Genomic DNA, 17,920 nt, shown 5'->3' with positions numbered 1-17,920 from the left:
TGGAACTCCCTCCCCAGCGATATTCAATCAGCTCCTTCCCTGCTAGCATTCACAAAGAAAGTAAAAACATGGCCATGGAAACAAGCTTTTGGAGAATAACTGCAGTGCAATAAATGAATGTAGAATCTGTGCAATAACAATTGGAATGGCTCTGTATTACAATCTTGGATTGTGTGATTTTAATAATTGATGCAATTGTTTTAGATGTTTTAATTCTTTGGTTTTTAAGGTAAATGTTTATTAACTGCATGTTGTTTTTAAGGCATTGAATTGTTTCCAATGTGTGAGCCCGTTCTGAGTCCCCTCAGGGTTGAGATGGGTGGGGTACAAATACAGTACATAATAAATAAATACATAAATAATATTGTTAATTGGAACTCTGGATAGAGCCTATCCGTTCTGTAGTTCAGGGCAAAACAAGAGTTGAGTCAAGGTGATATGTAACAGGATCTCCTGCCGCATGTCATGTTCAAAAGGAAACAACAGGTGCGAGCTGGTGGTAATTTATTGCAGGGATGGGAGGTAAGCAGGGAATAACCCACAACAGAGTCGACGTCATGTCACCTCCTTATCTATCAACAAGTTAAAAGGACTGGCGTCTGGCTCAGATGCTGCCCCTGGAAACACCAGCTGCAGAAGGTCATGCATTTCTACATCTGTTTTTCACATACAGATTTGAAACAAAATTGCACAAAATGATAATGAGGTTTTAATGACCTCTTGATGTGTAAGCTACTGTGTACATACTTGTATATAACTGTCTCTTCTCCTAGGCAGTGAATCATGCCGCTACAGTCCTATGACCAATTTATTGCCTTGATGGTCCTGAGATTAGCAGCCAGGTTACTAAATGGAGTGCCATTCAGGGAGAAAGCCACTCCCATGTTGCGGCAGCTCCACTGGCTGCCAGTCTGCTTCCGAGCTAAATGCAAAGTGCTGGTTCTTACCTTTAAAACCTAAACGGCTTAGGTCCAGACTATTTGACAAACCGCATTTCCCTCTACAGACCAACTCAGACACTGAAGTCATCGGAGGAGGTCCTCCTCTCAGTTCCACCCCGTCTCAAGCACGGCTGGTGGGAAGAAAGAAAGGGCCTTCTCTGTGGCTGCCCCCCACCTCTGGAACTCCCTTCCTAAGGAGTTAAAGATGGCCTCCTCCCTCCTGGCTTTCAAAAAACAGCTGAAGACATACCTTTGCTCACTGGCTTACGAGGAGGAGGATATTTTTTGTCATGTCAGGAGTGACTTGAGAAAATGCAAGTTGCTTCAGGTGTGAGAGAATTGACCATCTGCAAGGACGTTCCCCAGGGGACGCCTGGATGATTTAATGTTTTTATCATCCTTGTGGGAGGCTTCTCTCATGTCCCCGCATGAGGAGCTGGAGCTGATAGAGGGAGCTCATCCGCCTCTCCCCGGATTCGAACCTGTGACCTGTCGGTCTTCAGTCCTGCCGGCACAGGGGTTTAACCCACTGCACCACTGGGGGCTCCATAGGAGGAGGAATAGTAATTGGTAATACTACCGTAATAATAATAATAATAATAATAATAATAATAATAATAATAATAATCTTTATTTATACCCCACTACCCCCGGTGGCGCAGTGGGTTAAAGCACTGAGCTGCTGAGCTTGTTGATTGAAAGGTCGCAGGTTCGATTCCGGGGAGCGGCGTGAGCTTCCGCTGTCAGCCCTAGCTTCTGCCAACCTAGCAGTTCAAAAACATGCAAATGTGAGTAGATCAATAGGTACCGCTCCGGCGGGAAGGTAACAGCGCTCCATGCAGTCCTGCCGGCCACATGACCTTGGAGGTGTCTATGGACAACGCTGGCTCTTCGGCTTAGAAATGGAGATGAGCACCACACCCCAGAGTCAGACATGACTGGACTTAATGTCAGGGGACTACCTTTACCTTTACCTACCATCTCCCCAGGGGACTCGGTGTGGTTTACATGAGGCCGAGCCTTTTATGTTTGGAATCTGCCCTGAGTCCCTTTGGGGAGACAGAGCGGAATATAAACAAAGTATTATTATTATTATTATTATTATTATTATTATTATTGACACAAAAGCACAGTATGTCACAGCAAACGAGATCTATATGCTGGATTTCGTATCACAAAATCACAAGTCGAACACTTCCCTATCGTCTAGGACTGTGTGATGTATTTTAGATCCAAATAAGGTGGCCTTTTGCAGTTGACAGATCATGATTTTGACGATGTTTACTGTTTCCAAATGCCAGCTGAGATCTTTTGCCACGGCACCCATTGGGACCATTGTGACCAGCAGTGCTGCAGAATTCGAGGAGGCACAAGTGGAGGGTGAAAGAGAGAAACGTGCCAGGAGGAAGGCGCGTCAAGCCAACCCCGACCGGGTCTGCCTTCCACCTGGAAACCAATGCCTTCACTGTGGGAGAAGATGCGGGTCAAGAATAGGGCTCCACAGCCACCTACAAACCCACAAAAATAGTCATCAAGGAAGACCATCTTATTCGGCCAACGAGGGATCGCCTAAGTAAGTAAGTAAGTAAGTAAGTAAGTAAGTTTGCATTTTGAACTCAGGGCCCTTCCACACAGTGATATAACCCAGTATATCAGGGCAGATCATCCACAATAGCCCCTTTGAACCGGGCCATCTGCGTCCACACTGCCATAAAATCCAGTTCCATGTGGAGTTTATACAGCTGTGTGGAAGGGACCTCAGAGGGCAGCAACTGAAAGAAGATAGGAACAAAGATGGAAAGTGGATGGATGGAAGGAAGAGAATGTGGAGCATTTTAAAAGTAGCTGAAAAAGTGAGACAACAGACGATGTCCCTGCCATATGGGGATAGCTAGAGAGTATGTGCCCCATGGTGCAAGCAAAAGGGATCTAAAACTTTATATAATGGATGTGAAAACAATTGATTCGTAACTGGCAAATAGAGGGAGAAAATGTGGAGGCATTCATCAACTTTGTATTTCCAGGGACAAAGATGACTGCAGACACAGACTGCAGCCAGGAAATCAGAAGATGTTTCTTTCTTGAGAGGAGAGCAATAACCAGTCTCGATAACATAGTGAAGAGTAGAGACATCACACTGGCAACGAAGATCCACATAGTTAAAGCAATGGCATTCCCTGTTGTAACCTATGGATGCGAGAGCTGAACCATAAGGAAGGCTGAGCAAAGGAAGAAAGGCTGAGCTTTTGAACTATGGTACTGAAAGAGAAATCTGAGAGTGCCTTGGACCACAAGAAGATCAAACCAGTCCATACTCCAGGAAATGAAGTCCACTGCTCACTGGAGGGCTTGGAGAAGAGAATGATGTTAAGGAAAGTGGAAGGAAAAAGGAAGAGGGGCTAACCAAGGGCAAGATGGATGGACTGGCTTGACCTTGAAGGAGCTGGGGGTGGCCACGGCAGATAGGCGTTGGCTGGTTCATGAGGTCAAGAATAGTGGAAGCGACTGAACGAATAAACAACAAAACTTCCTGCAACATTCTTTTGTTCTTAATATTTCCCCTGTTAATAATAATAATAATAATAATAATAATAATAAACCTTTATTTATACCCCACTACCATCTCCCGGAGGACTCGGTGCGACTTACAAGAGGCCGAGCCCAAATACATCAATAAAAACAACACAGCAATACAGACAATAAATAACTCATAAACAAAGCAGTAACAGTAACACCACAACGATGTTACAAGGGAACGGTTGCCATGTTCCTTAAATGTCATGAGATTTGGAATACCAGGTGTCTTCTAAAGCAGGAAGACAAGAAATCTACTTCTGTTATGTTAGAACAAAACATGGTGATAATTGGTGTTTCTGAAAACACAAGGAAAAACCACCCCAAAGTACTGGGGAACTACTTAAGTAAGGCACCTTCTACATTGTCATAGAATTCAGATTATCAAAGCAGATAATGCACATTATCTGCTTTGGATTATATGAGTCTACACTGCCATATAATCCAGTTCAAAGCAGATCATCTGGATGTTAAATGGCAGTGTAGATGGGGCCAAGGAGATGGCCTTCTCCCTCACAGTCCCACTTTGTCCTTATGCTCTTCAGAAGAAGCCATTCTGGGTAAGCTGGACTGGGAGAACCTGGGTTCTGATCCATTCTTGGTACTTCATATTCTTTGTCACAGAATTTGACCTAAGAACTGTAGTCCCTCTACACCAGGGATGAGTAACTTGTGGTCCTCCAGATCTTCATGGATTGGTGTTACCATCAGCCTGGTAATGAGTTATGTTAGCTGGAGTTGATGGTAGTTGCCGTGCAATGAAAGCCAGAATTTGCCCATCCCTAGCTTTGAGTGTAGACCAGTGGTTTCCAACCTTTGGGCCTCCAAGTGTTTTGGACTTCAGCTCCCACGGTTCCTAACAGCTAGTAAGCTGGCTGGGATTTCTGAGAGTTGTAGTCCAAAATACCTGGAGACCCAAAGTTGGGAACCTTTGGTATAGACCATGTTGAGCATTACTTTGTTACCTACACATTCAATTCTAGATGTCACCATTGAAAAAGGCCACATGCACAATAATGCTTTTGTACTGCAGCAAAAGAGCCAATGTAAGCTAGTGGTTAGAGTGCTAGACTAGTATGCGGGAGGCCCCAATTCCAGTTTTTGCTAAAAATTACAACTGAAGCCAATCAATGAAGTTAAAACTAAATTTAAATTAAAAATACAATACTCTTTGTATTGCCGAAGGCTTTCATGGCCGGAATCACTGTGTTGTTGTAGGGTTTTTCGGGCTATATGGCCATGTTCTAGAGGCATTCTCTCCTGACATTTTGCCTGCATCTATGGCAAGCATTCTCAGAGGTAGTGAGACTTCACTCTAAGCTGGAATGTGTCCAGAGGAGGGCGACTCAAAAGATCAAGGGTCTCGAGAATAAGCCCTATGAGGAGCAACTTCAAGAGCTGGGCATGTTTAGCCTGGAGAAGAGAAGGCTGAGAGGAGACATGATGAGGGCCATGGATCAAGAGGTGAGGGGAAGTCATCGGGAGGAGGGAGCAAGCTTGTTTTCTGCTGTCCTGGAAACCAAGATAAAGAACAATGGCTTCAAACTGCAGGAAACGAGATTCCACCTGAACATTAGGAAGAACTTCCTCACTGTGAGAGCTGTTCAGCAGTGGAACTCTCTCTCTCTGCCCCAGAGTGTGGTGGAGGCTCCTTCTTTGGAGGCATTTAAACAGAGGCTGAATGGCCATCTGTCGGGAGTGCTTTGAATGCAACTTCCTTGCTTCTTGGCAAGTGGTTGGAATGGATGGCCCATGAGGTCTCTTCCAACTCTATGATTCTGCAGAAGAGAAGGCTGAGAGGAGCCATGATGAACCATGTATCAATATGTGAGGGGAAGTCATAGGGAAGAGGGATCAAGCTTGTTCTCTAGGACTAGGGGACAATGGCTTCAAGCTACAGGAAAGGAGATTCCACCTGAACAGGAGGAAGAACTTCCTGACTGTGAGTGTTGTTCAGCAGTGGAACTCTCTGCCCGAGAGTGTGGCGGAGGCTCCTTCTTTGCAGGCTTTTAAGCAGAGGTTGGGTGACCATCTGTCAGGGGTGCTTTGAATGCAATTTTCCTGCTATTGTTGAAGGCTTTCATGGCTGGAATCATTGGGTTGTTGTAGGTTTTTTGGGCTATATGGACATGTTCTCGAGACCTCACAACCTCTGAGGACGCTTGCCATAGATGCAGGTGAAACGTTAGGAGAGAATGCTACTAGAACATAGCCATATAGCCCGAAAAACTTACAACAACCCAGATTTTCCTGCTTCTTGGTAGAATGGGGTTGGCCTGGATGGCCCCCGAGGTCTCTTCCAATTATATGATACTATTATTCTATTTCTGATTAATGAATTCCTATCTCGGAATAGTGCTATGGTTCTCCAAAACCTTCACTTGCTAATGGTTGGACACATAACTTTGTGTAACCTGGAATTGCCAGACAGAGAGTTTTTTGTGTTGAGAGAAGAAGGCATGTTTATCTGCTGAAGCAGAAAACATGTTTCAAAGGCTACGGCTCTCTTCTTAGCACATGATGCATACAGTGAAGCTGCAACACCAGACAAGTTGTGGCCCTCTGCCAGGATTTAGATATGAACAGGGAGGAATGCCATTTGGAGGCTCGATTTGTGGAGCCTGTCTCTCTGATGATAAACACCACTGGGCGTTGTGGGTCATGCCTTTTAAGCTTCACACTCCTTGCGTCTGTCTGCAAGTGTGCTTTGGCCCTGAAGGCAAAGCTTAAGAGTGTCACTTTTTGGAATGTGTGAGGGTTGGTGGGTCAAGGAGATGTGCTCCAAAAAGTTACATTCACCACTTTTTTTAAAAAAAATGCATTCTTTGGAGTGCTTACATAATCAGTAGTAAGTCCCTGTGTTTTATATTAATTTTTTTCAAAGATGGAAAACAGCTTCAGGGAAGAAGTGGTTTATTGATGTCACCATTTCCCAGCCACTCAGCACTGTGCCTAACCAGCTTTGGATATAAACACACCAAGTCCGTTCCCATGAGCCAAGTCTGAGGCCCCTTCTACACTGCCATATACAATCCAAATTATCTGCTTTGAACTGAATTATATGGCAGTGTAGAAGGGGCCTGGGAGGGGAAAATGAATTAGAAACCTGGCGCATTCAAGTGCAGCTGGTCTGCAAGCCTGTCTTTGGTGCCTGGCATCCTCCACAATTCGAGAAGGATATAGAATCATAGAATCAAAGAATCAAAGAGTTGGAAGAGACCTCATGGGCCATCCAGTCCAACCCCCTGCCAAGAAGCAGGAATGTTGCATTCAAATCACCCCTGACAGATGGCCATCCAGCCTCTGTTTAAAAGCTTCCAAAGAAGGAGCCTCCACCACACTCCAGGGCAGAGAGTTCCACTGCTGAACGGCTCTCACAGTCAGGAAGTTCTTCCTCATGTTCAGATGGAATCTCCTCTCTTGTAGTTTGAAGCCATTGTTCCGCGTCCTAGTCTCCAGGGAAGCAGAAAACAAGCTTGCTCCCTCCTCCCTGTGGCTTCCTCTCACATATTTATACATGGCTATCATATCCCCTCTCAGCCTTCTCTTCTTCAGGCTAAACATGCCCAGCTCCTTAAGCCGCTCCTCATAGGGCTTGTTCTCCAGACCTTTTATCTCTTGAATTGTGTTATCGACAGCTGGAATGTGTCCAGAGAAGGGCAACCAAAATGGTCAAAGGTCTGGAAGCCTATGAGGAAAAGCTTAGGGAGCTGGGTATATTTAGTTTGGAGAAGAGAACGTTAAGCGGAGATAGGAGAGCCTTGCTAAAATATTTGAAAGGATGTCATGTTGAGGAGGGAGCAAACTCATTTTCTGTATAAATATGTGAGAGGAAGCCACAGGGAGGAGGGAGCAAGCTTGTTTTCTGCTTCCTTGGAGACTAGGACGCGGAACAATGGCTTCAAACTACAAGAGAGGAGATTCCATCTGAACATTAGGAAGAACTTCCTGACTGTGAGAGCCGTTCAGCAGTGGAACTCTCTGCCCCGGAGTGTGGTGGAGGCTCCTTCTTTGGAAGCTTTTAAGCAGAGGCTGGATGGCCATTTGTCAGGGGTGATTTGAATGCAACATTCCTGCTTCTTGGCAGGGGGTTGGACTGGATGGCCCATGAGGTCTCTTCCAACTCTTTGATTCTATGATTCTATGAACGCTGACTTCCACAGACCACTGAGACCTCCACACAACTCCCATGTAAAACAAAAAATACTGGAGGGGTTTGGGAGGAATTGACAGTGATTTAGGGGAGATGTAGTTCACCTACATCTGGAGAGCATTGTTAATCCAAACAACTACAGATCTGGACCAAGCATGGCACGAATACGCAATATGCCCAAATTTGAACACTAGTGGAGTTTAGGGAAAATAGACCCTGATATTTGGGAGTTGTAGTTACTTGTATGTATAGTTCACCTGCCATCAAAGAGCATTCAGAACTTCACCAACAACTGAATTGAACTAAACTTGGCATACAGGAGTCCCATGACCAACAGAAAATACTGGAGACATTTGGGGAAAATAGACCTTGACTTTGGGAGTTGTAGTTGCTTGGATGTATAGTTCCCATGCCATTTAAGAGCATTCAGAACTCCAACAACCATGGAATTGAACCAAACTTGGCACACAGAATTCCCATGACCAAAAGAAAATACTGCAGAGGTTTGGAGAAAAGAGACCCTGACATTTGGGAGTTGCAGTTGCTCGGAGATATAATTCCCCTGTCATTAAAGAGCATTCTGAACTCCAACAATCATGGAATTGATCCAAACCTGGCATACAGAACTCCTATGACCAACATATAATACTGGAAAAGTTTTGGGAAAATATACATACCTTGACATTAGGGAGTTGCTGTTGCTTGGTGCATTCTGGAGGAGTCTGGGCCCACATCCGACTGGGAGGCTCATGCCTCCAGCAGCCCAGAAGACTGTGAGAGCCAGGTGTGGGAGGATCCACCACGTGGCTTGGCCTTACATGGAGCCTCTTGCCTGGCTCACATCCCTGCTGGCTGGCAAGTAGTGAGAGCCAGGTGAGGCAGGCTTTGCGTGAGACCAGGCCTCGTGCGGAGGACCCCTCGCCTACCTCACACACACGCTAGATGGCGGGAGTGCAAGGCAGGCGAGGCGGACTTTGCGTGAGACCAGGCCTCGCATGAGGAGCCCTCACTGGATGGCGGGAGTGCAAGGCAGGCTTTGCGCAAGGCCAGGCCTCACGCGGAGGACCCCTCTCCTGCCTCGCACCCTTGCCGGATGGTGAGAGTGCGTGGCAGGTGAGGCAGGCTTTGCGTAAGGCCAGGCCTTGCGCGAAGGAGCCCTTGCCTGGCCCGCGCCCTTGGGGCAGGGCCAATGGAGGCAGCCTCGCGACCCCTCCGAAATGGCCAGGCGACCCCCCTGGGGGTTGCGACCCCCAGGTTGAGAACCGCTGCTCTAGAGACTAGAACACAGAGCAATGCATTCAAACTGCACAGAAGGGAAAAACGCCACCTTAGTAAAGAACCTCCTGATGGTAAGAGCTGTTTGGCAGTGGAATATATTGGAATATATTAAAAATTACTAGGTATTTTTAATTACAAAAACATGAGTCAAGCACTGAAGGGGTTAAATAGATGCAATGACTCAGCAAAAGCTGAAGGTCTGTATAAGGAGGTGTGCCTGTAGCTTAGTAGCCATCAGTCTGAGGTAAGCCTCAGTGGGAGAAAGGCCTGAGTTTGTGAGCAGGGGCGGCTCGTCCATTACGCAAAATAAGCGGTCGCAGAACACTTTTTTTTTGCCAGGGGCGCAGTCCGGGGGGGAGCCTCTGTTTTCTTGTCTCGCTGCCGGGCGATCCTCTTCCCAAAGGGGCCGGGCCCTTGAGCCTCGCCTAGCCCCTCTCGTTCCTGCTCCACCCGGCAAACAGTTGGCAAAGGGGAACGTAAATGAGAGAGAATAGACAGAAAAGACTTAAAGAACTTAAAAGTCGGCCCCTGTTTATCAACGTTGTTAATTTGGGGAAAATGGCACAATAAATTACAAATAAACAAAAGCAACCCTTTCTCATGGGAAACCTTGGAAAATAAGGACAAGACATTCAGGGATATAATTAGGGCACTTAAGGCTATTGGAATCAAAAGGCTTGGGGACCTCATGGAACCCAATGGAGAAATAAAAAGTGGGGTAAGATAAAAGACAAATGTGGTCATGGAAACTGGATAGCATGATTAGGCCTGCCCAGCAAAGCTCAGGCCATGAAAAGAAGAGAAGTAGCAAAAACCCCACTTGACAGAATAATTAGAAAAGGAAAGTAGAAATAGACAAAGGGACTATTGGGCTACTCTATGAGGAAACAATCACCTTAACTAACAAAACAAAAACAACCCTTGTAGAAAATTGGAAACAAGAGGAAAGCTTCAATGAGAAATTAATTGGGTCTTGGATTGACAGTATTCATAAAATTAAACATTTGAGGATCCAAGAAACCCAAAGGAAAATCATCTCCAAATGGTATAAAACTCCCACCTAATTAGCACACATTATGGGAAATGTCTCAAACAAATGTTGGCACAACTGTGGGGGGATCGGCTCATTCTCCCACATCTGGTGGGATTGTATCAAAATTCAGAACTATTATGGTAAAATAAGGACGGAAATGGAAGACATGATAGGGAAAGAATTAATCTGGGATAAATTATTATTATTATTATTATTAACTTCATTTGTACCCCGCTAGCATCTCCCAAAGGGCTCAAATACAACTAGCAAATACAACCAAAAGCAAAAGCAAAAACATTAAAGCAAAACAATAAAACAACAAAACAATACACCATAGCACAATAAAACTAGGGCCGGGCCAAGTAATGGGTGCAGATTAAAAAGTGCTGCGTGTGATAGGTGGGATGTCGGATTTCAGGGTAAGTGCAATGTGCAGAGAATCTTAAAACTCTAATCAAGTGCTTCTGGGACATAATGCTGGAGTTTCCTATTCTGGAAAAGCACATGTTCAGAAATCTGTAACCCATCGTCCTCCTTGTCCTGAGGAAACTCAGGCTCAGAAAGCTCAGGCTCAATCTAAGATCAAAACCAAAGTCCCAAAGAGCCAAAAGCTTTCCCCAAAAGCTGAGGCAATACCAAAGAATCATAGAATCACAGAGTTGGAAGAGACCTCATGGGCCATCCAGTCCAACCCGCTGCCAAGAAGCAGGAATATTGCATTCAAAGCACCCCTGACAGATGGCCATCCAGCCTCTGTTTAAAAGCTTCCAAAGATATACCCTTTTAATTTCTGGATAAATTTTCCTTTGACCCCATTGGGCGCATATATATTGCAGATTAAAATTTTAAGACCGTTCGTATTAACCAAAACTCCTAGTATTCTCCCATCATCATCTTTAAAGGTTAGACTGGATATTAAACTTCCTTTAATGTATGTAGCTACACTCAAAGAATATCCCAAAAGAGTAACACGACTAAAACAACAAACTGGAGTAACTTCCTCCAATACTTAGAGGAGGTTAAAAAGGAATAACTAGTAATAACAATAACAATAAATAAATAATAATAATATTAATAAAATAAAAATAAATAAAAACGTAAAATACTAATAAGAATAATAATAACAATATCAACGATAATACTATTAGACAAACTTCCCGGCAAAGAAAAGAAAATTGTTGGCTTAATAAAATAAGGCAAAACTTAAATAATAATCAAACTTTATTCTCTCCACAAGAAGAAAAGACAATAGTCTCAAGAAGGTGAAGAATATGATCCACCCCTGGACAACTTGGAAGTGCCTTACAAAACGGACAGAATCCCCTTCCTGTGAACGTGTCGAGCGAATGAGTGTGTGTGAGGGTGAGAGAGTGAGGTATATTCCCCCCATTCCTTTCCCCATTTTGGTTTGTTTGTTTGTTTTTAGGGAAGCCCTACTCTATGGGCCTCCCTATCTTTTCTTTCTTCTGCACTTTCCTATCCCAATTGTTCCACCACTTTTTATATACTTAAAAATTCACTATATATATATATATATATATATATATAAAAGCTTCCAAAGAAGGAGCCTCCACCACACTCCAGGGCAGAGAGTTCCACTGCTGAACGGCTCTCACAGTCAGGAAGTTCTTCCTCATGTTCAGATGGAATCTCCTTTCTTGTAGTTTGAAGCCATTGTTCCGCGTCCTAGTCTCCAGGGAAGCAGAAAACAAGCTTGCTCCCTCCTCCCTGTGGCTTCCTCTCACATATTTATACATGCAGGGGCGGCTCGTCCATTACGCGAAGTAAGCGGTCGCAGAACACTTTTTTTGCCAGGGGCGCAGAGGCGCCTCTGTAAATGCCCCTCGACTGCCACTTGAGGAGCACCCCTCAGCTCACAACAGCCCTAGCAGTCCGGGGGGAGCCTCTGCTTTCTTGCCTTGCTGCCGGGCGATCCTCTTCCCAAAGGGGCAGGGACCTTGAGCTTCACCTAGCCCCTCTCGTTCCTGCTCCAGAGAGAGAGAGCCCCTCCGGCTGGAGGTATCTCCCACCTCCGCTCCCTCCTTTGTTTTTGCGCCTACCTTCAGGAAAGGTGAGCATCTCCACCTCTCTCTCTCTCTCTCGGTCCCAATGGCTGAGGAAAAAGTCAGGAGAAGAGGTGACTTTTGGTGCACACGGTCTTCAGGCATGCCTCCGGACCCAAAGTGGGCCAGGCAAGGGAGCAAATGCGGCAAGGTGAACTACTACTGGGCTGTATAGTTCACCTACAATCAAAGAGCATTCTGAACTTCACCAATGATGGAACTGAACCAAATATGGCACACAGAACTCCCATGACAAACAGAAAATATATATCAATGATTGATTGGGGGGGGGGGGGCAAAATACTGTTTGCTTACCATTGAAAATTACCTAGGGCTGCCTCTGTTTGTGAGTGAGTGTAAGGTAGACCTTAGTCTGTGAGAGAAGGTCTCACGGTGTGAGATAGGCCTTAGTCTAAGAGAAGGCCAAGTGTGAGAAGACTTGGTGTGAGAAGCGTCGCTGAAAGAAGCTCCAGGTTGAAGGCCTTGTGTGTAAAGCCTCATGTGTAAAGCTCCAGTATAAGGCCTGCTGTGTGTAAAAAGCTACTGTGTGAAGCTCCAGTATAAGTTAGTTGCGAGAGAAGCCTCTGTGAGAGCAAAGTTGTTTATCTGAATGAGGAAGAAGCCCATCATGGAAGCAAAGAAGGAAGTATAAAGGACTTTATTTGTGTTGTGGAAACCTTGTTATTGTAAATAGTGCAACTATATTATTTTACTACAAAGAAAAGTCTCCTAAGAAAGAGATAACATTGGTCTCTGTGTTTTTGTTTTTTTATCACTTTGAGCTACTGGTGCTGGGCCATGCTGCTGCTGATAAGTTACTCTGCTGTACATTTATGAGGAGGGTTTTTTGTTACTAACCCAGCAAGGGTTATGGGCCCAGTATAGTCAAGTATAATCTAGTATAGCCTATCTAGATTAGAAAGACCAGTAGAGATCATATTGAGGCTGAAGAAATATGACAATGGTGTTTCAAGCAAGTGGACTGCTTTTTGGGGAATCTTTAGGGAGCTGGGTATGTTGAGTTTGGAGAAGAGAAGGTTAAGCGGGGACACGAAGGCCTTGTTTAAATATTTGAAAGGATGTCACGTTGAGGAAGGCGCAAACTCATTTTCTGCTGCTCTAGAGACTAGAGCAATGCATTCAAACTGCAGAGAAGGGAAAGACTCCACCTTAGCAAAGACCTTCCTGATGGTAAGAGCTGTTTGGCAGTGGAATATGCTGCGTCGGAGTGTGAAGGGGCTTCCATTCTCTCAATGGCTGGATGAGCATCTGTCAGAAGTGCTTTGATTGTATATGGCAAGCCCTTGTAGTCTCTTCCAACTCTGTGATTCTATGGGTGTGTCTACACCATGGAATCAATCCAGTTTGGCCCGACTTTAATTGCCATGGCACAATGCTATGGAATTGTGGAAGCTGTAGTTTTACAAGGTCTTTAATCTTCTCTGATAAGGAGTGTTGGTGCCTCATCAAACAACAACTCCCATACAGAAGCAGGTAGATATATGGATATAATGTCTAATTGCCATATCAGCTAAACATTATTAAAGCAGAATTAGGAATACAATGCCACTGTGCATAGAATTGTGTGCATTGCACATTGTTGTGCACTCCAGATCATAAACAGCTGCCCTTTCAATATCAGTCATGACAGCTATACAATATTGCAATTCTGTTACCAGGTTGTGTAATATGACTGAGGCATACAATTGTAGTGATTAGGAATATCACTAGCCAGGCATGTAGCCGGGGGGGGGGGGAGGGGGGGCGGAGGGGCTTCAGCCCCCCCCCCTCGAAATTCTCATGGTGGTTCGCGAAAAGGCCTTACTGGTGCATTATTTAAACTGTTATGTTTATTCATATCATGATCTGATCACCATAATCAATATATCCCATATGCATTGGGGTATTGGGGTAATAATACAAAAGGTTTGCTAGGCTAGACCCTCTTTCACTCAGACTCAGCCCCCCCCCGAAACTCAGCCCCCCCCCGAAAACCCCTTAAAAAAATTTAGCCCCCCCCCCCCCCCCCGAAACGAAATCCTGGCTACGGGCCTGTCACTAGCAGGACATAAGCAAAAGAGTATCTTCTGGCTTGTGTTCCTAAACAACTGAAATATAGCATTGTATTTATTTATTTATTTTGGGCACTTCTACCCCGTCCTTCTCAACCCCCTAGGGGGGACTCAGGGCGGCTTACAACTGGCACAATTCGATGCCAACAAGTCATCAGATAAAATACATAACAGCAATAACCACAATAATTAAAACATTCAATTAATACAATAACAATTAAAAAGCCAATCTAGTGGCCAACGTTCACCGAGTTCTAAAATCCATGTCCATTCAGCATTACCATAGTCCTTTCCAAATTCTGCTCGTCATTACCTTGTCAGTCTGCCAGATTACCCAAAAGCCTGGTCCCATATCCATGTTTTCAGCTTCCTTCTGAAGGAGAGGAGGGATGTTGATGACCTAATTTCCCCGGGGAGTGAATTCCACAGGCGAGGGGCCACCACTGAGAAGGCCCTGTCCCTCGTCCCCACCAGCCTCACTTGTGATAGAGGCGGGGCCGAGAGCAGGGCCTCCCCAGAAGATCTTAAACTCTGAGGTGGGACATAGAAGGAGATACATTCGGACAGGTATGCTGGGCCAGAGCCGTATAGGGTTTTATAGGTCAAAACCAGCACTTTGAATTGTGCTTGGAACTGGATCGGCAGCCAGTGGAGCTGACATAACAGAGGGGGGTGGTATGCTCCCTGTATGACGCTCCGGTGATTAATCTAGCTGCAGCCCGTTGGACTAACTGAAGTTTCCGAACAGTTTTCAAAGGCAACCCCACGTAGAGCGCATTGCAGTAATCTATTCGGGATGTAACAAGAGCGTGGACCACTGTGGCCAGATCAGACTTCCCAAGGTACGGGCGCAACTGGCGCATGAGTTTTAATTGTGCAAAAGCTCTCCTGGCCACCGCCGAGACATGGGGTACCATGTCTCTTACTTGAGGAAATGAATGGCTTCATAGTATATCCTTGTATGTCAAGTACCCAAATATTTGGCCTCAAAAACTGCTTGAGTGGGGTATTTCTGGGATCATATTTGATTCAGATCCAAGAATATTATTTTATTTTTGTGATTTCTCATCCCTGCTTTAGTAGGCTAACCAAACAGCTTACCCAGCATTGCAAATGTATCCGAAGTGGGCTTTGAGCTTTCCTTTTCAACTCTCAAGCTCAGAGAGGAATGGTAAAGGATCCAGGAGACCATCAGGCCAAAGTAGGCACCAAATAAATGTACATACATCAAGCTCATGTGGCTGGTAATCTGTGGAGAGCAAGAAAAACAATGCTTTGTCAGATATTGCTGAAGTTTTTTTTTACGACTTTTAGGCTCTTCTGAACGTACCTATCGAACCCTCGGACTTAACTGGAGACAGGCCACCATCTGAGAACATCTTGGCAGATTCAAATCACTCACCAGCAACATTATTTTGGGGGACTGGATTTGCCAATTTTGTAAAATGCCAGGAAAACAAAGGAAGGCCGAGTCTGGGAGGCAACTGGCAGAACAATCTCACCCGTGCTGGCCGGGCAATTCTGGGAACTGTCATCCCAAAAGACTCAGTTCTATTTTTTAGGCCTGGGTAACAACGGAAAAATTTGTTTCTAAAATCGATTTGTATTTGGGGGTTTTTTTTGTTTCGATATTTAAAATAATTACAAAATTTTCCTTTTAAAAAGTTCGATATTTACGAAATTTCATAAATGGTAAAAAATTAACGAATCGATTTCCGAAACAATAACGAATCGATTCGTTAATGGCGGACACGACCGCGAAATACGCTAAAAAACCTCCAAAACCTTCTGAAGCTTCCCTCTCCCTCTGTTGTTGACTGTTGGTGTGATATTATAAATTTTTTTCACTAATTAAACCATAAAACTGGCCCAGACATGCAGAAATAATAACGAAACGACCTCAAAACAATAACGAAACGAATACAATATCGAAATACGAAGCATTTACAAAACGTTTTTGAAAATTCATTTTTTTTAATAATTGCTCCAGAATGGTTCATTATCGTTTTGTAATTGAAAAAAATAACGAATTATTAACGAATTACGAATTAACGAAACGAAACCGCCCAGCCCTACTATTTTTCTACTTAAAGATAAATACTCAAGGCACATCTACAATGCAGAATGAATGCCATTTTACACTACTTTGGCTGCTGTCACTCAATGCTGTGAAATCATAGGAGCTGTCGTTTTACAATGTCTCTAGTCTTCTCTGCCAAAGAATGCTCTTATCATTACAAATCTCACAGCACTGAGCCATGGCAGTTAAACTAGTATCAAATTGCATTAAATAGACAGTGGAGATGCACCCTCAGAGAGAATCGTTGGTGTTAACAGTCCTCTACAAACTGGAATACTCTAGCCAAAGTCTTCCATGCATGCACATTTTACATAGGTAAAGGTTTTTCCCTGACATTAAGTCCAGTTGTGTCCATCTCCATTTGTAAGCCAAAGAGCCGGCACTGTCCATAGACACCTTATTGGTTTATATGGCTGTGTGGAAGGGCCTTGGATCTGTGGTTCCCAACTGTTAGTTCTCCAGGTGTTTTGGACTTCAGCTCCCACAATTCCTAATAGCTGGAAAACTGTCTGGTATTTTTGGGAACTGAAGTCCACAACACCTGGAGGACTAAAGTTTGGGAACCATTGCCGACATCAGTGTTACCCAACCTGTGGTCCGTGGACCACCAGTGGTCCACAAGAACTAAAATATGGTCTGCAACGTCACCGTTACTACACCATTGCAACAAGACCAACTGGTCTCATGAAACCCTCTTATAGTGCCAAGGCTTATTAAATATGGTTTTCTGTGGGCAAGCAGATGGTGACTACTGGCACCGGGATTGTGGTGCAGCTAGCTGAGTGTCAGCTGCATTAAGATCACTCTGACCAAAAAGGTCATGAGTTCGAAGCCAGCCCGGGTTGGAGTGGGTTTCCAACCAATTGTGTGTAGCCTGTTGTCGACCTTTGCAACCCGAAAGACAGTTGCATCTGTCAAGTAGGAAAATAAGGTACCACCTTAAAGTGTGGGGAGGCTAAATTAACTGATTTATGAGGCCATAAAGAAGACTCCAGCAAAGCATTCCAGCGGGGAAGCATGCGGGGAATACAGAAGTGCTTCATCAGTGTCGCAGATGGACGATGAAAGCGACAGCTCCCCTGGCGGCCAGAAAAAGTTAAATAGCCTCTGTGTATGTCTGTACATGTTTGTATGTCAAAAATTGGCATTGAATGTTTGCCATATATGTGTACACTGTAATCCGCCCTGAGTTCCCTGCAGGGTGAGATGCGCGGAATATATAAGCTGTAAATAAATAAATAAATAAATCATAGAATCATAGAATCATAGAATCAAAGAGTTGGAAGAGACCTCATGGGCCATCCAGTCCAACCCCCTGCCAAGAAGCAAGAATATTGCATTCAAATCACCCCTGACAAATGGCCATCCAGCCTCTGCTTAAAAGCTTCCAAAGAAGGAGCCTCCACCACACTCCGGGGCAGAGAGTTCCACTGCTGAACGGCTCTCACAGTCAGGAAGTTCTTCCTAATGTTCAGATGGAATCTCCTCTAAATAAATAAATAAATACTGGATGGTATATGTTCTGTATCAGAAACTAGAGCTGATGTGGTCTATTCAGTGCAATTTTCTGAATCAGCACCCCAAATACCCAAACCAAAATCTATAGTTTACCAAAAACAGATTTGGAACCCTTTTGTACTAATGTTGTAGAGAGGTCCCTGGTCAAAGTGGCCCCCTGGTAAAAAAAAAAGTTGGGGACCAGTGGTCTAGATGTAGTAGATAAGAA

At 44.6% G+C, this 17,920-nt stretch overlaps 1 protein-coding gene across 1 annotated transcript in view; it reads right to left on the bottom strand.

Moving 5' to 3' along the window:
• RHCE (Rh blood group CcEe antigens) overlaps positions 1–17,920 on the bottom strand; it is a 71,722-nt gene that overhangs the window by 32,904 nt on the left and 20,898 nt on the right. Inside the window, exon 4 of the mRNA XM_067460547.1 lies at positions 15,216–15,363. Within this exon, the coding sequence (XP_067316648.1) occupies positions 15,216–15,363 (148 nt within the window). The remainder of the gene's footprint in view (positions 1–15,215; positions 15,364–17,920) is intronic.

This window comes from Anolis sagrei, chromosome X, assembly GCF_037176765.1.
Source record: "Anolis sagrei isolate rAnoSag1 chromosome X, rAnoSag1.mat, whole genome shotgun sequence".
Taxonomy (NCBI): domain Eukaryota; kingdom Metazoa; phylum Chordata; class Lepidosauria; order Squamata; family Dactyloidae; genus Anolis; species Anolis sagrei.
The sequence above is the reverse complement of the archived record's forward strand: the minus strand, read 5'-3'. Positions and strand labels throughout refer to the sequence as shown.